The 25,563-nt window shown below is 40.1% G+C and overlaps 1 protein-coding gene across 2 annotated transcripts in view; it reads right to left on the minus strand.

The window, feature by feature from the left end:
• The window catches only part of CYP20A1 (cytochrome P450 family 20 subfamily A member 1), a 68,450-nt gene that overhangs the window by 25,097 nt on the left and 17,790 nt on the right, over window positions 1-25,563 (minus strand). Inside the window, exons 1-3 of one of the 2 annotated variants that reach the window (XM_082658640.1) lie at window positions 15,005-15,096; window positions 14,701-14,868; window positions 7,784-7,862 (exon numbers count right to left, since the gene is read on the minus strand). In XM_082658640.1, the coding sequence (XP_082514766.1) occupies window positions 7,784-7,862; window positions 14,701-14,799 (178 nt within the window). In that variant the 5' untranslated portion in view covers window positions 14,800-14,868; window positions 15,005-15,096. Of the gene's footprint in view, window positions 1-7,783; window positions 7,863-14,700; window positions 14,869-15,004; window positions 15,097-25,563 lie in introns of those variants that run through there. The other variant, XM_082658639.1, reaches the window with a different exon arrangement.

Genomic DNA, 25,563 nt, shown 5'->3' on the forward strand with positions numbered 1-25,563 from the left:
ATAATGGCCAAGAATATTTTTATGTTGCTACATTTCTTACAGATTTATCATGTTGATATTATTTCCTTAAAAATTCCTATATTGTTGTATATTTAGTTTTCTTGGTTTTCTACTTGTAGAAATAGCATTACAAAAAAAATTCATGACTATTTTCTTATTTTAGATAATTTCACTCATTTACAACTCTTAACTTGTATTTTTAAATTACTTTCCCAGGACTGTACCCCTGACACTTTCCATTAATCCTGTAGGCTATACCAGCTCTCCAGAACCCTCATTCTGCAGTGAGTGCTAGAGTTTATTTACTAATTCACTGCTTTTTCCTTTCTTTTAAGAAAAACTTTCACAATAGGAAATGTAGGAAAAAAAACATAAAGGGCCGGGAAGATGGCGGAAGAGTAAGACACGGAGATCACCTTCCTCCCCACATATACCCCAGAAATACATCTACACGTGGAACAACTCCTACAGAACACCTACTGAACGCTGGCAGAAGAGCTCACACCTCCCAAAAGGCAAGACACCCCCCACGTAACTGGGCAAAAGAAAAAAGAATAAACAGAGACAAAAAGATAGGGACGGGACCTGCACCAGTGGGAGGGAGCAGAGAAGGAGGAAAGGTTTCCACACACTAGGAGCCCCTTCGCGGGCGGAGACTGCGGGTGGCTCAGGGGGAAAGCTTCGGAGCCGCGGAGGAGAGCCCAGCAACAGGGGTGCGGAGGGCAAAGCTCAGAGATCCCTGCACAGAGGATCGGTGCTGACCGGCACTCACCAGCCTGAGAGGCTTGTCTGCTCACCCTCCAGGGAGGGCGGGGCTGGGAGTTGAAGCTCCGGCTTCGGTTGGAGTGCCAGGAGAGGACTGGGATTGGCGGCATGAACACAGCCTGCAGGGGGTTAGTGCGCCCCAGCTAGCCGGCAGGGAGTCCGGGGAAAAGTCTGGAGCTCCCGAAGAGGCAAGAGACTTTTTCTTCCCTCTTTGTTTCCTGCTGCGTGAGGAGAGGGGATTAAGAGCGCTGCTTAAAGGAACTCCAGAGACGGGCGCGAGCCGTGGCTAAAAGCGCTGGCCCAAGAGACGGGCATGAGACGCTAAGGATGCTGCTGCTGCCACCAAGAAGCCTGTGTGCGAGCACAGGTCACTGTCCACACCACCATTCCGGGGAGCCTGTGCAGCCCGCCACTGCCAGGGTCCCGGGATCCAAGGACAACTTCCCCAGAAGAACGCACGGCGTGCCTCAGGCTGGTGCAACGTCATGTTGGCCTCTGCTGCCGCAGGCCCGCCCTGTACTCCATGCCCCTCCACCGCTCCCCCCCCCCCCGCCGGCCTGGATAAGTCAGAGCCGCTGAATCAGCAGCTCCTTTAACCCTGTCCTGTCTGAGCGAAGAACAGACGCCCTCCTGCAACCTACATGCAGAGGCATGTCCAAATCCAACGCTGAGCCCCTGGGAGCTGTGAAAACAAAGAAGAGAAAGGGAAATCTCTCCCAGCAGCCTCAGAAACAGCGGATTAAAGCTCCACAATCAACTTGATGTACCCTGCATCTGTGGAATACATGAATAGACAAGGAATCATCCCAAACTGAGGAGGTGGACTTTGAGAGCAAGATTTATGATTTTTTCCCCTTTTCCTCTTTTTGTGAGTGTGTATGTGTATGCTTCTGTGTGAGATTTTGTCTGTATAGCTTTGCTTCCACCACTTGTCCAAGGGTTCTATCCGTCCGTTTTTTAAAAAATTTTTTTCTCTTAATAATTATTTTTTTTATTTTAATAACTTTATTATATTTTAAATTACTTTAATTTATTGTACTTTATCTTCTTTCCCTTTTACTCTGAGCCATGTGGATGCTGCAGCCAAGAGTCAGTGCTGTGCCTCTGAGGTGGGAGAGCCAACTTCACGACACTGGTCCACAAGAGATCTCCCAGCTACACATAATATCAAACAGTGAAAATCTCCCAGAGATCTCCATCTCAACACCAGCACCCAGCTTCACTCAACGACCAGCAAGCTACAGTGCTGGACATCCTATGCCAAACAACTAGCAAGACAGGAACACAATCCCATCCATTAGCAGAGAGGCTGCCTAAAATCATAAGCCCACAGACACCCCAAAACACACCACCAGATGTGGACCTGCCCACCAGAAAGACAAGATCCAGCCTCATCCACCAGAACACAGGCACTAGTCCCCTCCACCAGGAAGCCTATACAACCCACTGAACCAACCACAGCCACTGGGGAGAGACACCAAAAACAATGGGAACTACGAACCTGCAGCCTGCAAAAAGGAGACCCCTAACACAGTAAGATAAGCAAAATGAGAAGACAGAAAAACACAGCAGATGAAGGAGCAAGATAAAAACCCACCAGACCTAATAAATAAAGAGGAAATAGGCAGTCTACCTGAAAAAGCATCCAGAATAATGATAGTAAGGATGATCCAAAATCTTGGAAACAGAATAGACAAAATGCAAGAAACATTTAACAAGGACCTAGAAGAAATAAAGATGAAACAAACAACGATGAACAACACAATAAATGAAATTAAAAATACTCTAGATGGGATCAATAGCAGAATAACTGAGGCAGAAAAACAGATAAGTGATCTGAAAGATAAAATAGTGGAAATAAATACTGCAGAGCAGAATAAAGAAAAAGGAATGAAAAGAACTGAGGACAGTCTCAGAGACCTCTGGGACAACATTAAACACACCAACATTCGAATTATAGGGGTTCCAGAAGAAGAGAAAAAGAAAGGGACTGAGAAAATATTTGAAGAGATTATAGTTGAAAACTTCCATAATATGGGAAAGGAAATTGTTAATCATGTCCAGGAAGCCCAAAGAGTCCCATACAGGATAAATCCAAGGAGAAACACGCCAAGACACATATTAATCAAAACTGTCAAAAATTAAATACAAAGAAAACATATTAAAAGCAGCAAGGGAAAAATAACACACAAGTGAAACCCCATAAGGTTAACAGCTGATCTTTCAGCAGAAACTCTGCAAGCCAGAAGGGACTGGTAGGACATATTTAAAGTGATGAAGGAGAAAAACCTGCAACCAAGATTACTCTACCCAGCAAGGATCTCATTCAGATTTGATGGAGAAATTAAAACCTTTACAGACAAGCAAAAGCTGAGAGAGTTCAGCACCACCAAACCAGCTTTACAACTGCTAAAGGAACTTCCCTAGGCAAGAAACACAAGAGAAGGAAAAGACCTACAATAATGAACCCAAAACAGCTAAGAAAATGGGAATAGGAACATACATGTCGATAATTACCTTAAATGTAAATGGAATAAATGCTCGCACCAAAAGACACAGATTGGCTGAATGGATACAAAAACAAGACCCATATCTTTGCTGTCTACAAGAGACCCACTTCAGACCCAGAGACACATACAGACTGAAAGTAAGGGGATGGAAAAAGATATTTCATGCAAATGGAAACCAAAAGAAAGCTGGAGTAGCATTCTCATATCAGACAAAATAGACTTTAAAATAAAGACTATTCGAAGAGACAAAGAAGGACACTACATAATGATCAAGGGATCGATCCAAGAGGAAGATATAACAATTGTAAATATTTATGCACCCAACATAGGAGCACCTCAATACATAAGGCAAATACTAACAGCCATAAAAGGGGAAATCGACAGTAACACATTCATGGTAGGGGACTTTAACACCCCACTTTCACCAATGGACAGATCATCCAAAATGAAAATAAATAAGGAAACACAAGCTTTAGATGATACATTAAACAAGAGGGACTTAATTGATATTTATAGGACATTCCATCCAAAAACAACAGAATACATGTTTTTCACAAGTGCTCATGGAACATTCTCCAGGATAGATATCTTGGGTCACAAATCAAGCCTTGGTAAATTTAAGAAAATTGAAATTGTATCAAGTCTTTTCTGACCACAGTGCTATGAGACTAGATATCAATTACAGGAAAAGATCTGTAAAATATACAAACACATGGAGGCTAAACAATACACTACTTAACAACGAAGTGATCACTGAAGAAGTCAAAGAGGAAATCAAAGAATACCTAGAAACAACTGACAATGGAGACACGACGACCCAAAATCTATGGGATGCAGCAAAAGCAGTTCTAAGAGGGAAGTTTATAGCCATACAATACTACCTTAAGAAACAGGAAACATCTCGAATAAACAACCTAACCTTGCACCTAAAGCAACTAGAGAAAGAAGAACAAAAAAACCCCAAAGTTAGCAAAAGGAAAGAAATCATAAACATCAGATCAGAAATAAATGAAAAAGAAATGAAGGAAAAAATAGCAAAGATCAATAAAACTAAAAGCTGATTCTTTGAGAAGATAAACAAAATTGATAAACCATTAGTAAGACTCATCAAGAACAAAACGGAGAAGACTCAAATCAGTAGAATTAGAAATGAAAAAGGAGAAGTAACAACTGACACTGCAGAAATACAAAGGATCATGAGAGATTACTACAAGCAACTCTATGCCAATAAAATGGACAACCTGGAAGAAATGGACAAATTCTTGGAAATGCACAACCTGCCAAGACTGAATCAGGAAGAAATAGAAAATAGGAACAGACCCATCACAAGCACTGAAATTGAAACTGTGATTAAAAATCTTCCAACGAACAAAAGCCCAGGACCAGATGGCTTCACAGGCGAATTCTATCAAACATTTAGGGAAGAGCTAACATCCATCCTTCTCAGACTGTTCCAAAATATAACAGAGGAAGGAACACTCCCAAACTCATTCTACGAGGCCACCATCACCCTGATACCAAAACCAGACAAGGATGTCACAAAGAAGGAAAACTACAGGCGAATATCACTGATGAACATAGATGTAAAAATCCTCAACAAAATACTAGCAAACAGAATCTAGCAGCACATTAAACCGATCATACACCATGATCAAGTGGGGTGTATTCCAGGAATGCAAGGATTCTTCAATATACACAAATCAATCAACTTGATACATCATATTAACAAACTGAAGGAGAAAAACCATATGATAATCTCAGTAGATGCAGAGAAAGCTTTTGACAAAATTAAACACCCATTTATGATAAAAACCCTGCAGAAAGTAGGCATAGATGGAACTTTCCTCAACATAATAAAGGCCATATATGACAAACCCACAGCCAACATCATCCTCAATGGTGAAAAAGTGAAAGCATTTCCACTAAGATCAGGAACAAGACAAGGTTGCCCACTCTCACCACTCTTATTCAACATAGTTTTGGAAGTTTTAGCCACAGCAATCAGAGAAGAAAAGGAAATAAAAGGAATCCAAATTGGAAAAGAAGAGTAAAGCTGTCACTGTTTGCACATGACATGATACTATACATAGAGAATCCTAAAGATGCTACCAGAAAACTACTAGAGCTAATCAATGAATTTGGTAAAGTAGCAGGATACAAAATTAATGCACAGAAATCTCTGGCATTCCTATACACTAATGATGAAAAATCTGAAAGTGAAATCAAGAAAACACTCCCATTTACCATTGGAACAAAAAGAATGAAATATCTAGGAATAAACCTACCTAAGGAGACAAAAGACCTATATGCAGAAAATTATAAGACACTGATGAAAGAAATTAAACATAATACAAATAAATGGAGAGATATACCATGTTCTTGGATTGGAAGAATCAACATTGTGAAAATGACTCTACTACCCAAAGCAATCTACAGATTCAATGCAATCCCCATCAAACTACCACTGGCATTTTTCACAGAACTAGAACAAAAAATTTCACAGTTTGTATGGAAACACAAAAGACCCCAAATAGCCAAACCAATCTTGAGAATGAAAAATGGAGCTGGAGGAATCAGGCTCCCTAACTTCAGACTATACTACAAAGCTACAGTAATGAAGACAGTATGGTACTGGCACAAAAACAGAAAGACAGATCAATGGAACAGCATAGAAAGTCCAGAGATAAACCCACGCACATATGGTCACCTTATCTTTGATAAAGGAGGCAGGAATGTACAGTGGAGAAAGAACAGCCTCTTCAAGAAGTGGTGCTGGGAAAACTGGATAGCTACATGTAAAAGTATGAGATTAGATCACTCCCTAGCACCATACACAAAAATAAGCTCAAAATGGATTAAAGACCTAAATGTAAGGCCAGAAACTATCAAACTCTTAGAGGAAAACATAGACAGAACACTCTATGACATAAATCGCAGCAAGATCCTTTTTCACCCACCTCCTAGAGAAATGGAAATAAAAACAAAAATAAACAAATGGGACCTAATGAAACTTCAAAGCTTTTCCACAGCAAAGGAAACCATAAACAAGACCGAAAGACAACCCTCAGAATGGGAGAAACTATTTGCAAATGAAGCAACTGACAAAAGATTAATCTCCAAAATTTATAAGCAGCTCATGCAGCTCAATAACAAAAAAACAAACAACCCAATCCAAAAATGGGCAGAAAACCTAAATAGACATTTCTCCAAAGAAGATATACAGACTGCCAACAAACACATGAACGAATGCTCAACATCATTAATCATTAGAGAAATGCAAATCAAAACTACAATGAGGGTCTTCCCTGGTGGCGCAGTGGTTGAGAGTCCATCTGCCAATGCAGGGGACACGGGTTCGTGCCCTGGCCTGGGAAGATCCCACATGCCACGGAGCGGCTGGGCCTGTGAGCCATGGCCGCTAAGCCTGCGCGCCCAGAGCCTGTGCTCCTCAATGGGAGAGACCACAACAGTGAGAGGCCCGCGTACCACAAAAAAAAAAAAAAAAAAAAAAAAAACACTACAATGAGATATCATCTCACACCAGTCAGAATGGCCATCATCAAAAACTCTAGAAACAATAAATGCTGGAGAGGGTGTGGAGAAAAAGGAACACTCTTGCACTGTTGGTGGGAATGTAAATTGATACAGCCACTGTGGAGAACAGTATGGAGGTTCCTTAAAAAACTATAAATAGAACTACCATATGACCCAGCAATCCCACTCCTGGGCATATACCCTGAGAAAACCATAATTCAAAAACAGTCATCTACCACAATATTCATTGCAGCTCTATTTACAATAGCCAGGACATGTAAGCAACCTAAATGTCCATTGACAGATGAATGGATAAAGAAGATGTTGCACATATATACAATGGAATATTACCCAGGCATAAAAAGAAATGAAACCGAATTATTTGTAGTGAGGTGGATGGAACTAGAGTCTGTCATACAGAGTGAAGTAAGTCAGAAAGAGAAAGACAAATACCGTATGCTAACACATATATATGGAATTTAAGAAAAAAAAATGTCATGAAGTACCCAGGGGTAAGACAGGAATAAAGACACAGACCTACTAGAGAATGGACTTGAGGATATGGGGAGGGGGAAGGGTAAGCTGTGACAAAGCGAGAGAGAGGTATGGACATATATACACTATCAAACGTAAGGTAGATAGCTAGTGGGAAGCATCTGCATAGCACAGGGAGATCAGCTCGTTGCTTTGTGACTGCCTGGAGGGGTGGGATAGGGAGGGTGGGAGGGAGTGAGACGCAAGAGGGAAGAATATGGAAACATACGTATACATATAACTGATTCACTTTGTTATAAAGCAGAAACTAACACACCATTGGAAAGCACTTATACTCCAATAAAGATTAAAAATATAAATAAATAAATAAAGGAAGAAAATATACATGACCTATATGTTCATCAATCAGACATAGCCCCATTAAAATTAGGGCACATTTCCTTTAGTCCTTACTAAAAATTAATAGTGATAAAACTTACCATCTTCATATTGTTTTTTCCGAGTTGTACTTTTATCAAGTGATCCATCTAGAAAGCCTTTTCCAATCTCCGACCAAACCTGAAAATAGGAAAACATATCTATTACCTAATATGTAAATTTTCCAAATCATATCAAGCAATCTAAGCTAACAGCTGGAGAACCTGTCTCACTAACAGAACTGTTAATTAAACTCCCCTTTTCAAGTGGGCTGCATAATCATTTACTCCATAGTCTTTAAGGATAGGGCACAAATACATTTTAATAATTTCATTCAAAGTACTTCCAAACTAATTATAATTAGAAAGTCAAAAGTTCCCTTCCGGGCTTCCCTGGTGGCGCAGTGGTTGAGAGTCCACCTGCCGATGCAGGGGACATGGGTTTGTGCCCTGGTCTGGGAAGATCCCACATGGCGCGGAGAGGCTGGGCCCGTGAGCCATGGCCGCTGAGCCTGCGCGTCCGGAGCCTGTGCTCCGCAATGGGAGAGGCCACAACAGTGAGAGGCCCGTGAACCGCAAAAAAAAAAAAAAAGTTCCCTTCCTGAATTTCAAAGAAGTATATGCACAGGGAGGAAAAGAACACTGCAGTAGAGTCAATTCTCAATTTTTTATTATAATGGTACCAGTGGATAAGTAAAATTCATCCGGAATTCCAAATTTTTACTTCACCTGCAATACTGATAAGGTTTGGCTGAGATCCAGAAAAAGGTTAAAAATTAGTCTAAGATTTAGAGAGGGTAAACAACAGAATAGGCTTCTAATTATTTCAAAATTGGATAATTAGCCCTTAAAAAATTGTTTATAATTCAAAAGTTCTGAAAGAACCTGGGAAAGGACAAAACACTTATTAAACAATGCTAAATATTTTTTAAATTATTAATAGAGTTAAGAGTCCTCAAGTCTTATCTTACAAAGGTATGCCTTTCAGATTATTTCAATGTAAAAAATTAAACTATTAAAAGTAATGTAGGGCTTCCCTGGTAGCACAGTGGTTAAGAATCCGCCTGCCAATGCAGGGGACACAGGTTCGAGCCCTGGTCCAGGAAGATCCCACATGCCACGGAGCAACTAGGCTCGTGCGCCACAACTACTGAGCCTGCGCTCTAAAGCTCATTAGCCACAACTACTGAAGCCCGTGTGCCACAACTACTGAAGCCCGCGTGCCACAACTACTGAAGCCCACGTACCACAACTACAGAAGCCCGCGCACCTAGAGCCTGTGCTCCACAACAAGAAAAGCCACTGCAATGAGAAGCCTGCGCACCGCAACCAAGAGTAGCCCCCGCTCGCCACAACTAGAGAAAGCCCGCGCACAGCAACAAAGACCCAATGTAACCATAAATAAATAAATAAATAAATAAATAAATAATGAATTTAAGTATAGAATCTTTATTTAAAAAAAAAGTACCGTGAAAATGTAGGAATACCTTTAAAGTGAGAATGAAGTTCAGCTTTTTGCTGAACAGACAGAAATCAACAAGTCTTCTTGGATCTCTGAGACAGAGGAGGACCCAGGGCAAACTGTGGCCCCCAAGACTGGAGAGACAGGTGAAAACAGGGAGTCACACTTTACTGGAACAGATATACAAGTGGAAACTACCTCAGGAACCAGTGCTGGGGTAGGAAAAACTGAACTCTAATTGACAAATGGCTAGAGATTCAGTATGACAACTCTGACAGTTAAAAACTCCAGGGGACCCAGACACAGGGCCCCCCAAGTGAGATTTACTTCTGGGAGCTTGACCAGGTTCCCACAGTAAATATAAGAGAAAAATCCCCTTAGGTTTCCAGCAGGGGGGCTGAAAAAGGAACCCATTTAAAATAAGGCAGAGCACTCTGCTCTTCTTTAACAAGGCCTGCCCTCAGAGGGAACTCATTAGCCAGAGTCTAACCTTCTGGGGTATTAACAGAGCTGGGAAAGGGATATTCAATCCCAGTCAAGTCTAGTCTTTCCCGTGGGAGAAGGCAAGTACCGAACTCCCGCCTATGCTAGCCATCCTTTCCCACCTAAGGGGGGAGAAAAAAACTAAGAAACACTGGTGAAGTTCACAGTCCAAATGCATAGGCTCACTAAAAGACAGACCTAATCACAGGATTATGGAATGCTTCCCCTTTCTCCACACCTCACCACCACACTGCTAAAGGCCTATATACACTAGTTTCTTTTACACAGTACATCATGTCTGGCTATCAAGAAAAAGTTACGAGCCATACCAAAAGGCAAAAAACACAATTTGAAGAAACAAACCGAGCATCAGAATGGCAGGAATCTTGGAATTATCACATCAGGAATTTAAAACAACTATGATTAATTGCTAAAGGCTCTAAAGGGTAATAGGCTAAGGGCTCTAAATGATCCTTAAGTAAAGGATAAAGTAGACAGCATGCAAGAACAGGTAGGCAATGTAAGCAGAGAGATGAAAATCCTAAGAAAGAACAACAACAACAACAAAAAACTAGAGATCAAAAACACTGTAACAGAAATGAAGAATGCCTTTGACAGGCTTATTACTGATAGTATACTGGTTTTGGCTTAGCAAAGAAGGTGTGATCTAGAGGATATATCCATGGAATCCTCAAACACAGTTTCTTACAAAACAAAAAATACTCTTTCAATATGATCCAGCAATCATACTCCTTGGTATTTACCCAAAGAAGCTGGAAATTTATGTTGATACAAAAACCTCCACAAGATATTTATGGCAGCTTTATTCATAATTGCCAAAACTTGTAAGCAACCAAGAGGTCCTTTAGCAGGTGAATGAATAAACTGTGGTACACACAATGGAATACTATCCAGCTAAAAGAACCATGAAAAGACATGGAGGGGGAATGCCCTGGTGGTCCAGTGCTTAAGAATCTGCCTTCCAATGCAAGGGATGTGGGTTCGATTCCTCATCAGGGAACTAAGTTCCCACATGCTGCAGGGCAACTAAGACCGCGTGCCCCAACTACTGAGCCCAGGTGCTCTAGAGCCCATGCACCGCAACTACTGAGCCCGCATACCACAACAAAGAACCCACACTCCGCAACGAAAGATCCCACATGGCACAACGAAGATTCCACATGCCACAGCTATCCCACATGGCAAAACAAAGATCCCAGGTGCCACAGCTAAGACCCAGCACAGCCAAATAAATAAATAAATAAATATTTTTTTTTAAAAAAAGAAAAGACAAGGAGGAAGCTTAAATATTAATACATATTGCTAAGTGAAAGAAGCCAATCTAAGGGTATATACTGTATTATTCCAATGTCATACAAAATTCTGGAAAAGGCAAAATTATGGATACAAGAAAAAGATCAGTGGTTGCTGAGACTGTGGGGGACGATATTATAATGATGGATATAGGTCATTATACATTTGTCCAAAGCCATTGAATGTACGGCATCAAGTGTGAACCCTTACATAATCTATGGACTCTGGGTGATTATTATGTGTCCAGTGTAGGTTCATCCTTGGCAAAAAATGCACCATTCTAGTGAATGATATTGATAATGGGGGAGACTATGCATGTGTGGAAACAGGGGGTATATGGGAAATCTCTGTACCATCCTCTCAATTTTACTGTAAACCTAAAACTGCTTAAAAAAGAAGTCTTTTTAAAAAAGCACTATAGGGGACTTCACTGGTGGCCCAATGGTTAACACTTTGACTTCCAATGCAGAGAGTGCAGGTTCGATCCCTGGTCAGGGAGCTAAGATCCCACATGCCTCGCAGCCAAAAAACCAAAACATAAAACAGAAGCAATATTGTAACAGATTCAGTAAAGACTTTTTAAATGGTCCACATCAAAAAAATCTTCTAAAAAATAAATAAAAATTTAAAAGCACTATAAATAAACGTAAAAGCAAATGAAAATTGAGATAAAAATAAAAAGCTCTTACAGATTAGTAAGAAAAAGAAACACATTGATAGAAATATGGGTGAAGGACATGAGAAAGCATCCCACAAAAGATGAAACACAAGTTGTTCAGCAAAAATATTAAACAATGTTTAACCTCACAAACAATAAAAGAATTATAAATTTTAATCATAAAAAATCATTTTTTACTTACAAGATAGGCAGATATTTAAAAGACACATAACTCTAAATGTCAAAAGCACAAGGAAAGAGCACGCTAATGCTGGTGGGAAAATAACTGGGACAATGTTTTTGGAGGGTAGTTCAGAAACAGTATGCAGTTGGGTGTGAGGTGAACATTTTTCACATGTTAACGCCTGTGAAAGCGGTATGCATCTTATGACTGACGACATCTCCCAAGTGCTGTCAGCCAAGCAACAGTCATGGTGCAGCTGTCACTGCCTCTGCATTCACAACCTGGTTAGTGCTCCTGGTGGCACGGCTGGACAACAGCAGCCCCGGGGTGTTTCAGAAATTGAAGATCATTTAAGGCAGGATTTTAAGTCATGTTTATGGTCTGAAAACTTTTTTTTTTTTTTTTGCGGTACGCGGGCCTCTCACTGCTGTGGCCTCTCCCGTTGCGGATCACAGGCTCCGGACGCGCAGGCTCAACGGCCATGGCTCACGGGCCCAGCCGCTCCGCGCCATGTGGGATCTTCCCGGACCGGGGCACGAACCCGTGTCCCCTGCATCTGCAGGCGGACTCTCAACCACTGCGCCACCAGGGAAGCCCTGGTCTGAAAACTTTGACAACTTCCAGTAATGTTAAGAAAATGCCAGATTGCTGCCAAAAATATACAATTTGAATCTAGTCACACCCAAAAATATGTAATTTGAATCTAGTCAAACCCAAATGAGGGACAGTCCACAAAATAATTATCCTGTACTTAAAAAAAAATGTCAAGGTCAAGAAACAAAGAAAGGCTGAGAAACTGTTTCACATTAAAGAGGTTTGACCACTAAAAGTAAAGAAATCTGAATATCGGCTCTGGATAAAAGTATGGTATGAATGCTAAATTTCCCAAGTTTGACAACCATGTTGTTGCTATATGAGAGAATATCCTTGTTTTTAGGATATACAGACTGAAGTATTTAGGGGGAAAGAAGCAAAATGTCTACTTTACTCTCAAATGGTTTGGGTAAGGAGAGGAGGAATGGATGGATGGATGGATGGACGGACGGATGGATGGATGGATAGATAGAGAATGAATGACAAAAGCAAATGGGGCAAAATGTAAACAACTGGTGAACCTGGGCGAAGGATATTACGGGAGTTCCTAGTACTGGCTGCAACTTTTCTGTAAGTTTGAAATTATTATTTCTACTTTGAAATTCTAAGGAAAGAAAGGTAAAGAAAATGCCAGCATAAAAATATGCAGAATAGGAATAGGTATCAGCAGTTTAGAATAAAATTCTGGAAATAATAGTGGAGGTCCCGTTTTAAAACTGCGGTCTCATCAACATGAAAAAAATCAGATATCAACAACTGAGTCAAAAATTGATTCTTCGTTAAAATATGAAAACATTTTAGGAATTCCTTAGCCAATTTGTTTTAGCTGGGTAACCTGAGTAGTTTACTCTAGGAAGGGGAATTAGAGTGATTTTTCCACTTTTATTTTTACGCTCCTGAACATGTGAACGTTTTCTAAGAAATGTATATTTTTCAATCATCAAACACAAGTAATAAAACCATTTTAAAGGGAAAAATGATAATATTAAACAGTGACAGAGTGTTAAGCCACAGTGCCTAGTGATTTTGTTTTACACACATTATATTATTTAACCTGTTTTTATAGATTTGAAGAAAATAAGTGATTTCTCAGAGATCCAAAATGCAGTGAAGTAAATGACTTAAGTATGATTTGAAACAAATAAAGTAATATAATGTTGAGACTGATAAAAATAGAGAATAATAAAGTCCATATGTGAGTTCACAAAGGCAAACAGTAAACCTGTTTTCAACTGCATTAGCCTTTCTTCATATTCATTTTAGTATTTTAACACTCCATCAACTTTAATTTCTTTCTATAGAGGACGTAGTCTCTATTAAGTATGGTTTTTCTCTTTATTCTAGAAATTAGTATTATTTTATAACACACTTGGTTTTGGGTATTTTGCCACGCCACATGGCTTGCAGGATCTCAGTTCCCCAACCAGGGATTAAACCTGGGCCACAGCAGTGAAAGCCCAAAATCCTAACCGCTAGGCCACCAGGGAACTCCCGACATACTTGCTACATATTAAAAGAAAAATTTTTTTTAGTCATTCATTTTTTAAATTTCAAAAAGTAACTGCTTAGGGACTCCCTGGTGGTGCAGTGGTCGAGAATCCACCTGCCAATGCAGGTGAAACGGGTTTGATCCCTGGTGAAGATCCCACATGCCACAGAGCAACTAAGCCCGTGTGCCACAACTACTGAAGCCCATGCGCCTAAAGCTCGTGCTCAACAAGAGAACAAGAGGAGCCACCACAAGAAGAAGCCCACGCACCGCAAGGAAGAGAAGAGTTGCCCCTGCTCTCTCAACTAGAGACAGCCCACAAGCATCAATGAAGACCCAACGCAGCCAAAAATAAATAAATAATATACATAAATTTTTTTTAAAAAGTAACTGCTTAAAAAAGTAATTCTTGGGCTTCCCTGGTGGCACAGTGGTTGAGAGTCCGCCTGCCGATGCAGGGGACGCGGGTTCATGCCCCGGTCCGGGAAGATCCCACGTGCCGCAGAGCGGCTGGGCCTGTGAGCCACGGCTGCTGGGCCTGTGTGTGCTCCGCAACGGGGGAGGCCACAGCGGTGAGAGGCCTGCATATTGCAAAATAAAAGAAAAAGAAAGAAAAAAAAAAAAGTAATTCTTAAATTTTTAAAAAAGGGAATTAACCTTCTTGCATTGTTTTTGGCCCCAAACAAGGAAATTCTGTACTACAGAATCTTAAACCTTCTTCTTAAGAGGCAAAGTCTACATTATTCAACTATCTAATTTGATGAAAGAGTAATTTTAAATTTGGCCCTAGACTTACTGTGCCATGATTCTTTTGGAAGCGAATGACTTCTTGTTCATCTTCAAATGTACTACCCATTACCATCTGCGTAACAGACTTCATTGCAAAGCCAAGCATATGCTGGCAGAGAGGGACATGTTGGGACTCTGGGTAGGAGAGCCACTTATCCAATAATTCTTCCGAAAGCTGAAAGAAAACAGAAAAACACAATGATTTACTATTTTCTCCTACTAAATCTTAGAAAAATCCATCAAGTAGACTCATTTCATAGAGTATACAGTTCAACTCCTTAATCACAGCAAACATTCAGGTGTTTACTGACCTGTCAGGCTAACACTGGCTCCACCAATAATTACATCCCTAATCGTTTAGGTTCAGATTCTGTCAAAGGGCTGATTTGGAAAACAAAAAAACCACAACAGTGAAAACAGAAAATATAAGTTAAATGTTCAAAGGCTGGGAAAACCTTAAATCTAAAGGAAATTAAGATATTAAAGTCTTGGCCTTCCCTGGTGGCACAGTGGTTGAGAGTCTGCCTGCCGATGCAGGGGACATGGGTTTGTGCCCCGGTCCAGGAAGATCCCATATGCCGTGGAGTGGCTGGGCCCGTGAGCCATGGCCGCTGAGCCTGCGCGTCCGGAGCCTGTGCTCCGCAACGGGAGAGGCCACAACAGTGAGAGGCCCGCATACCGCAAAAAAAAAAAAAAAAAAGATATTAAAGTCTTAGTATCTAATTAAAAATGGTAAAGGTTCCCCACAGACTAGCTGTGATATAGTAAACAATCAATAAATATATGAATATGTAAAAGTCCTAGACATGCTTCAGTGACAGAAACCTCTCAGAGTCTCTTTGTCATTCCTTCATCCAACGAATATTTATCAAATCCCCTGTGGAATAAAAAACAATGTGTAGGGACTTCCCTGGTGGCGCGGTGATTAAGAATCCACCTGCCAACGCAGGGGACACAGGTTCAAGCCCTGGTCCGGGAAGATCCCACATGCCGTGGAGCAACTAAGCCCATGCACCACAACTACTGAGCCCACGCTCCACAACTACTGAAGCCTGCGCACCTAGAGACCATGCTCCACAACAAGAGAAGCCACTGCAATGAGAAGCCTGCACACCGCAACGAAGAGTAGCCCCCACTTGCCGCAACTAGAGAATGCCCACGTGCTGCAACGAAGACCAAACGCAGCCATAAATAAATAAATAAATAAATAAAACAATGTGTAATAAGAAGATCAAAAGCTTTGGAGTCAGAAAAACCTTGGGTTTACTTCTGGCTCTGTCACTTAGAAGTAATGTGACTTTGCGCAATCTGCTTGACTTTTCCAAGGTTCAGGTGTCTCAACAGTTAAACAGGCATGACATCTCCCACTTTTCACGGTTGCTGTGATAGGGATAATTGTACTTACGTCACACAACACAGTTTTGTGAAGGGTTTTGTGAAGTAAAGTATATAAAGCCCCTTTCATGTTAGGAACTCAAATTTAAGCTACTTTCCCATATCAACTCCATGAAAGTTTTGTCACAGTGTAAAGGACCTCCCTGATCTACACATATGCCACTAACATAATTTTGAAAATTTACCATATCTATATAATATTTTCCATTACAATTCTCTTTCAAAATGTTCCAGAAGAGGGCTTCCCTGGTGGCGCAGTGGTTGAGAGCCCGCCTGACGATGCAGGGGACACGAGTTCGTGCCAGGTCCGGGAAGATCCCACATGCCGCAGAGTGGCTGGGCCCGTGAGCCATGGCCGCTGAGCCTGCGCGTCCGGAGCCTGTGCTCCGCAACGGGAGAGGCCACAACAGTAAGAGGCCCACGTACCACAAAAATAAAACAAAAATTAAAAATAAAAATGTTCCAGAAGACAGACTGACTTCCACAATGGTGGAGTGAGGACTTTGGTGATCTCAGTCTCCCTCTAAAACAGTGAAAATACGTGCGAAACAACTAAACAACTAACATCAACCATTCCAGCACTTTGGCAATTAACCAAAACCCAGTACCCACTGAGAAGTGTCTATTCAACAGGAACAACTAAACCTTGGTAAGATAGTGGGGTCTTCAGTGTTTTAACTTAAGGTTATTTCATTTTCCTTCTCTCCCCAGCTCAACAGTAGCCAAAAGTCAACAGCACTGCAGAAAACAGAGCTCTATTAAAAGCACCATCACCACTGGTCATCAAAATGGTCACTGAAAATGGAGGACAGGGAATCCCAAGACTCTAACCCTCCCCAAAAGCATGTAATGAGCTGGTCCAAACTGTCAAAATCAACTTCTGAAAAACTCTGGAATACAGCCAAAGACTTACAACAACCAGGGGAAGCCTTGATGAAGAAAGAAGCTGTTGCTTTGTGGTAAGAAAGCACTGTGACATTTTAAACAGCCTGCCTGTAATTCCCATATCCCAGAGAGGCAGCCGCTAAGAGAACAGCAGCCCATACTCCTGGTGCAAATTGCTAGGAAGCGATACAGACATTTTTGTCAAAAAATTGTGGCTGTGGGTCTCAACCTGTCTGGCAACTCCCATCAAGGACTGGTGCAAAGGCTGCCCTTGTTTGGCCCAACTCTGAGCATTTCCAGAGCTAGGACAGGTTCCTAGGTGGCTTCTGCCGAAAACATTTAAAGGTGCAGGTATTGGCTGCAAAAGCTGGGGCATGAAACGACAGCTGGGACAAGCAATGAAAAGACCAAGAAGCCAGGGAAGGAAGGGGTTGGGAGAAGAGATAAATGTGGGAATGGGAGCTTTTAAAAGCTTCTGCAAATACCGGGGAATTAAGAAAGTCATGCACATGCCCAAGACCAGGATACATGCTCAGAAAAGGTCTGAGAAGACTAGGCTTTCACATCTGGGGTCTTCTGGCTCCATACAAGCAGAAAGTGAGAACAAAGGCAGAGCTGTATAAAACCTGGATAAGTGTTAAAGGAGGACTCCAACACAAAGCCAATCTGCAAACACTGGGAGAGCTTTTTTAATTTTCTTTTGTAAGCTTCAAGTGTTTAAGGTAAAATCTGTCGAAACACCAGCTGAGCATTAAGCTAACAGAACAGATGCTTCAGTGGCCACACATGACAAAGAATACAGACTTTACAAAAACAGTTTAGAAAAGACTAAGCAAGTGAACAACAATAATCCACAACAGATAGCAAGAACAAACTCTAAGGAAGGTGAAGAATCTGATTTCAAGATTGCCATCCACAGGTGTGCCCCCTCCGGCAGAGTCTGGATATCAGTCATGGGAGCATGGGATCTTCCTTGGGTGCTCTGTCTCAGCCCTAGAGTTGGTGACTGCTCCTTTTACCAGCTATTCTGGTATTCTTTAGAGTTATCTTTACTTCCGACTAGCTAATCTCTCATTACTCCAAATCCCCTGTTGTAGTTAATAATTCTTTATATTAAACTTTCCCTATTTAAATAATTGTGTGCTTTATCTCTCCCGACTGGACCCACACTGATAAACACTTTAAGAAACACAAATCAAGAAGAAGAGAGAGAAGGTACTAATGAGGCTAATGACATTAAAAATATAACAGAGGTACTTCCCTAGTGGTCCAGTGGTTGAGAATTCACCTTCCAATGCAGGGGATGCAGGTTCAATCCCAGGTCAGGGAACTAACATCTCACATGCCGCGGTGTAACTAAGACTGCATGTCACAACTACAGAGCCCACGCGCTCTGGAACCCGTGCAACACAACTAGAGAGCTGCTGAGCCACAATTAGAGAGAAGGTCAAGCACCACAACAGAAGATTCCATGTGCCGCAACTAAGACCTGACACAGCCAAAAATAAATAAATAAATATTTTAAAATATATATGTATAACAGAATAACTGGCAATAAAGCATGAAAAGAAATGAAAGGTATTAGGATTGGAAAAGAATAAAACTGTCACTAATCTCGGATATCATGATAAACCATTAGACTTAATAAGGAAATTTGGCAAGGTTAATGACTACAAGGTCAATACGCAGAAATCAACTGTATATATAAGTAACAAACAATGAAATTTAAAAACTGTAGCATTTATGATAGCATTTTTAAAATACCACTAAATAGGAGTAAATTTAATAAAAGATGTACAAGATCTCTACACTGAAAAGAGAAAAAATTATTGAGAAAAGCTAAAGACCAAAAAGTGGGAGGGTATTCTTCCATATTCATGGATTGGAAAATTCCATAATATTGTGGACAAAGAATGTTGCCTACCATTCCAGTAAACAACAAATGTTGCCACCATCAAGCCATCAGCCACTGCTGCCCCTCCTCCCCACATGGTGCACCCTGAAGGGATTCAGAATGGAGAAAAACAGGATACAGGCCCTAGATATGTAAGATGTATATCTAAGGAATAATTTCAATAAGTCCAGACTCTTACATCTTCTCATACATAGAAAAGCATTAAAATCACTAATTTCAGATATCTGGTTTTTGCCATTAGCAGTAGTCTTCTGATGTTTGACTACACAGTTTTTTTTTCTCAGAATATATAGGAATATATCCTGGCTCCTCCCTTACCTCTTCAGAACAGTTCCTCAGAGCCATCTGAGAGGCTGTTTCCCAGGCTATTTTTCTCAGTAAGGTCCCTGAATAAAATATAACTCACAACTTTTAGATTGTGCGTTTTTCCCCAGTCAACAATATGTAAAGGTAACTTTACATACATCAAGTGACCTACACAGTTACTTGGTTTTGACAAAGGTAACATTACAGTACAATGGAAAAAGGATGATCTTTTCAATGTTATGCTGGGTCAACTGGATAACCATACGGGAAAAAAAGGAATGTTAACCCCTTTCCTCATTCTTTACACAATAATAAACACTAAATAGATTACAGATCTAAGTTTGAAAGGTAAACAGTAAAACTACCAGAACAAAACTTAGATGAATATATTCATGACATTAAGTTAAATAAAGATTTCTCACGTAAGATTTAAAATGCAGTAAACATAAAGGCAAAAAAAATAAGTTAGACTACACTAAAATTAGTATCTGTTCATCAAAAGACAAGCTTAAGATCCTATAAAATCAAGCCACAGTAGAAGATACTTGAGATATACACGTATATAATATATATGCACACACACATGCATCCAATAAAGTTCTTAAATTCAGAATTTTTAAAAACCTCTTAAAAATCAATACAAAGAGAGAAAACCCAAAAGAAAAATGGGCAAAAGACTTGAAATAGCACTACACCAGAGTGACTATCCAACTGGTAAATAAACAAATGAAAAAATGCTTAATTTTATTCACCATCAGGAAAATGCAAATCAAAATCATAATGACAAGTCCCTCCCATCAGGGACCTGGCACAAGCCTCTTAGATAGCCTCATCCACCAGAGGGCAGACAGCAGAAGCAAGAAGAACTACAACCCTGCAGCCTGTGGAAAAAAACCACATTCACAGAAAGATAGACAACATGAAAAGGCAGAGGGCTAGGTACCAGATGAAGGAACAAGATAAAACCCCAGAAAAACAACTAAATGAAGTGGAGATAGGCAACCTTCCAGAAAAAGAATTCAGAATAATGATACTGAAGATGATCCAGGACCTCAGAAAAAGAATGGAGGCAAAGATCAAGAAGATGCAAGAAATGTTTAACAAAGACCTAGAAGAATTCAAGAACAAACAGAGATGAACAATAAAATAATTGAAATGAAAACTACACTCGAAGGAATCAATAGCAGAATAACTGAGGCAGAAGAACGGATAAGTGACCTGGAAGTCAGAATGGTGGAAATCACTGCTGCAGAACAGAATAAAGAAAAAAGAATGAAAGGAAATGAAGACAGCCTAAGAGACTCTGGGACAACATTAAACACAACAACATTCGCATTATAGGGATCCCAGAAGGAGAAGAGAGAGAGAAAGGACCCAAGATAATAACTGAAGAGATTATAGTCGAAAACTTCCCTAACATGGGAAAGGAAATAGCCACCCAAGTCCAGGAAGCGCAGAAAGTCCCATACAGGATAAACCCAGGAGAAACATGCCGAGACACACAGTAATCAAACAAGCAAAAATTAAAGACAACGAAAAATTACTGAAAGCAGCAAGGGAAAAACGACAAACAACATACAGGGGAACTCCCATAAGGTTAACAGCTGATTTCTCAGCACAAACTCTACAAGCCAGAAGAGAGTGGCATGATATACTTAAAGTGATGAAAGGAAAGAACCTACAACCAAGATTACTCTACCCAGCAAGGATTTCATTCAGATTTGATAGAGAAATCAAAAGTTTTACACACAAGCAAAAGCTAAGAGAATTCAGCACCACCAAACCACCTCTACAGCAAATGCGAAAAGAACTTCTTTAAGTGGGAAACACAGAGAAGAAAGGGACCTACAAAACAAATCCAAAACAATTAAGAAAATGGTAATAGGAACATACATATCGATAATTACCTTAAATGTGAATGGATTAAATGCTCCAACCAAAAGACACAGGCTCGCTGAATGGATACAAAAACAATACCCATATATATGCTGTCTACAAGAGACCCACTTCAGACTTAGGGACACATACAGACTGAAAGTGAGGGGATGGAAAAAGATATTCCATGCAAATGGAAATCAAAAGAAAGCTGGAGTAGCAATACTCATATCAGATAAAATAGATTTTAAAATAAAAAATGTTATAAGAGACAAGGAAGGACACTACATAATGATCAAGGGATCAATCCAAGAAGATATAACAATTATAAATATATATGCACCCAACATAGGAGCACCTCCATACATAAGGCAACTGCTAACAGCTATAAAAGAAGAAATCGACAGAAACACAATAATAGTGGGGGACTTTTAACACTTCACTTACCTCGATGGACAGATCATCCAAACAGAAAATTAATAAGGAAACACAAGCTTTAAATGACACAACAGACCAGATGGACTTAATTAATATTTATAGGACATTCCATCCAAAAACAGCAGATTATGCTTTCTTCTCAAGTGCACACGGAACATTCTCCAGGATAGATCACATTTTGGGTCACAAATCAAGCCTCAGTAAATTCAAGAAAATTGAAATCATATCAAGCATCTTTTCTGACCACAGTGCCATGATACGAGAAATTAATTACAGGGAAAAAAACGTAATAAACACAAACACATGGAGGCTAAACAATATGTTACTAAATAACCAAGAGATCACTGAAGAAATCAAAGAGGAAATCAAAAAATACCTAGAGACAAATTACAATGAAAACACGATGATCCAAAACCTATGGGATGTAGCAAAAGCAGTTCTAAGAGGGAAACTTATAGCAATACAAGCCTACTTTAAGAAACAAGAATAATCACAAACAATCTAACGTTACACCTAAAGGAACTAGAGAAAGAAGAACAAACAACCCAAAGTTAGCAGAAGGAAAGAAATCGTAAAGGTCAGAGCAGAAATAAATGAAATAAAAACAAAGAAAACAATAGCAAAGATCAATAAAACTAAAAACTGGTTGAGAAGATAAACAAAATTGATAAACCATTAGCCAGACTCATCAAGAAAAAGAGGGAGAGGACTCAAATTAATAAAATTAGAAACGAAAAAGGAGAAGTTACTACGGACACCACAGAAATACAAAGCATCCTAAGAGACAACTACAAGCAACTTTATGCCAATAAAATGGACAACCTGGAAGAAATGGACAAATTCTTAGAAAGGTATAACCTTCCAAGACTGAACCAGGAAGAAACAGAACATATGAACAGACCAATCACAAGTAATGTAATTGAAACTGTAATTAAAAAGCTTCCAACAGGGCTTCCCTGGTGGCGCGGTGGGTGCGAGTCCGCCTGCCGATGCAGGGGACATGGGTTTGTGCCCCGGTCCGGGAAGATCCCACATGCCGCGGAGTGGCTGGGCCCGTGAGCCATGGCCACTGAGCCTGCACGTCCGGAGCCTGTGCTCCGCAACGGGAGAGGCCCGCATACCGCAAAAAAAAAAAAGCTTCCAACAAACAAAAGTCCAGGACCAGATGGCTTCACAGGTGAATTCTGTCAAACATTCAGAGAAGAGCTAACACCCATCCTTCTCAAACTCTTCCAAAAAACTGCAGAGGAAGGAACACTCCCAAACTCATTCTATGAGGCCACCATCACCCTGATACCAAAATCAGACAAAGGTACCACAAAAAAAGAAAATTACAGGCCAATATCACTGATGAATATAAATGCAAATATCCTCAACAAAATACTAGCAAACAGAATCCAACAACACATTAAAAGGATCATACACCATGATCAAGTGGGGTTTATCCCAGGGATGCAAGGATTCAATATACACAAATCAATCAATGTGATACACCATATTAACAAATTGAAGAATAAAAACCATATGACCATCTCAATAGATGCAGAAAAAGCTTTTGACAAAATTCAACACCCATTTATGATAAAAACTCTCCAGAAAGTGGGCAGAGAGGGAAACTACCTCAACAGAATAAAGGCCATATACGACAAACCCACAGCAAACATCATCCTCAATGGTGAAAAAGTGAAAGCATTTCCACTAAGATCAGGAACAAGACAAGGTTGCCCACTCTCACCACTCTTATTCAACATAGTTTTGGAAGTTTTAGCCACAGTAATCAGAGAAGAAAAGGAAATAAAAGGAATCCAAATCAGAAAAGAAGAAGTAAAGCTGTCACTGTTTGCACATGACATGACACTATACATAGAGAATCCTAAAGATACTACCAGAAAACTACTAGAGCTAATCAATGAATTTGGTAAAGTGACAGGATACAAAATTAATGCACAGAAATCTCTGGTATTCCTATACACTAATGATGAAAAATCTGAAAGTGAAATCAAGAAAACACTCCCATTTACGACTGCAACAAAAAGAATAAAATATCTAGGAATAAACCTACCTAAGGAGACAAAAGATCTGTATGCAGAAAACTATAAGACACTGATGAAAGAAATTAAAGATGATACAAATAGATAGAGAGATACACCATGTTCTTGGATTGGAAGAATCAACATTGTGAAAATGACTCTACTACCCAAAGCAATCTACAGATTCAATGCAATCCCCATCAAACTACCAATGGCATTTTTCACAGAACTAGAACAGAAAATTTCACAGTTTGTATGGAAACACAAAAGACCCCAAATAGCCAAAGCAATCTTGAGAAAGAAAAACAGAGCTGGAGGAATCAGGCTCCCTTACTTCAGACTATACTACAAAGCTACAGTAATGAAGACAGTATGGTACTGGCACAAAAACAGAAAGACAGATCAATGGAACAGCATAGAAAGTCCAGAGATAAACCCACGCACATATGGTCACCTTATCTTTGATAAAGGAGGCAGGAATGTACAGTGGAGAAAGAACAGCCTCTTCAAGAAGTGGTGCTGGGAAAACTAGACAGGTACATATAAAAGTATGAGATTAGATCACTCTCTAACACCATACACATAAATAAGCTCAAAATGGATTAAAGACCTAAATGTAAGGCCAGAAACTATCAAACTCTTAGAGGAAAACATAGGCAAAGCACTCTATGACATAAATCACAGCAAGATCCTTTTTGACCCACCTTCTAGAGAAATGGAAATAAAAACAAAAATAAACAAATGGGACCTAATGAAACTTCAAAGCTTTTGCACAGCAAAGGAAGCCATAAACAAGACCAAAAGACAACCCTCAGAATGGGAGAAAATATTTGCAAATGAAGCAACCGACAAAGTATTAATCTCCAAAATTTACAAGCAGCTCATGCAGCTCAATAACAAAAAAACAAACAACCCAATCCAAAAATGGGCAGAAGACCTAAATAGACATTTCTCCAAAGAAAATATACAGACTGCCAACAAACACATGAAAGAATGCTCAACATCATTAATCATTAGAGAAATGCAAATCAAAACTACAATGAGGTATCATCTCACACCAGTCAGAATGGCCATCATCAAAAAATCTAGAAACAATAAATGCTAGAGAGGGTGTGGAGAAAAGGGAACACTCTTGCACTGCTGGTGGGAATGTGAATTGGTTCAGCCACTATGGAGAACAGTATGGAGGTTCCTTAAAAAACTACAAATAGAACTACCATATGACCCAGCAATCCCACTACTGGGCATATACCCTGAGAAAACCAAAATTCAAAAAGAGTCATGTACCAAAATGTTCATTGCAGCTCTATTTACAATAGCCCGGAGATGGAAACAACCTAAGTGCCCATCATCGGATGAATGGATAAAGAAGATGTGGCATATATATACAATGGAATATTTTTCAGCCATAAAAAGAAACGAAATTGAGCTATTTGTAATGAGGTGGATAGACCTAGAGCCTGTCATACAGAGTGAAGTAAGTCAGAAGGAGAAAGACAAATACCGTATGCTAACACATATATATGGAATTTAAGAAAAAAAAAATGTCATGAAGAACCTAGGGGTAAGGCAGGAATAAAGACGCAGACCTCCTAGAGAATGGACTTGAGGTTATGGGGAGGGGGAAGGGTGAGCTGTGACAGGGCGAGAGAGTCATGGACATATACACACTAACAAACATAGTAAGGTAGATAGCTAGTGGGAAGCAGCCGCATGGCACAGGGATATTGGCTTGGTGCTTTGTGACAGCCTGGAGGGGTGGGATAGGGAGGGTGGGAGGGAGGGAGACGCAAGAGGGAAGACATATGGGAACATATGTTTATGTATGACTGATTCACTTTGTTATAAAGCAGAAACTAACACACCATTGTAAAGCAATTATACCCCAATAAAGATGTTAAAAAATTAAATTAAATTAAATTAAAAAAAAAATACTGAACAGTACAAAAACAACAGCAGGGAACATCATTCTCCCCAAATCAACTCCTGCGTATTAGCAGCTTCCAGAAGAATAAAAGAAACCAAA

The sequence above is a fragment of the Grampus griseus genome, assembly GCF_964374135.1.
Source record: "Grampus griseus genome assembly, chromosome: 7".
Classification (NCBI taxonomy): domain Eukaryota; kingdom Metazoa; phylum Chordata; class Mammalia; order Artiodactyla; family Delphinidae; genus Grampus; species Grampus griseus.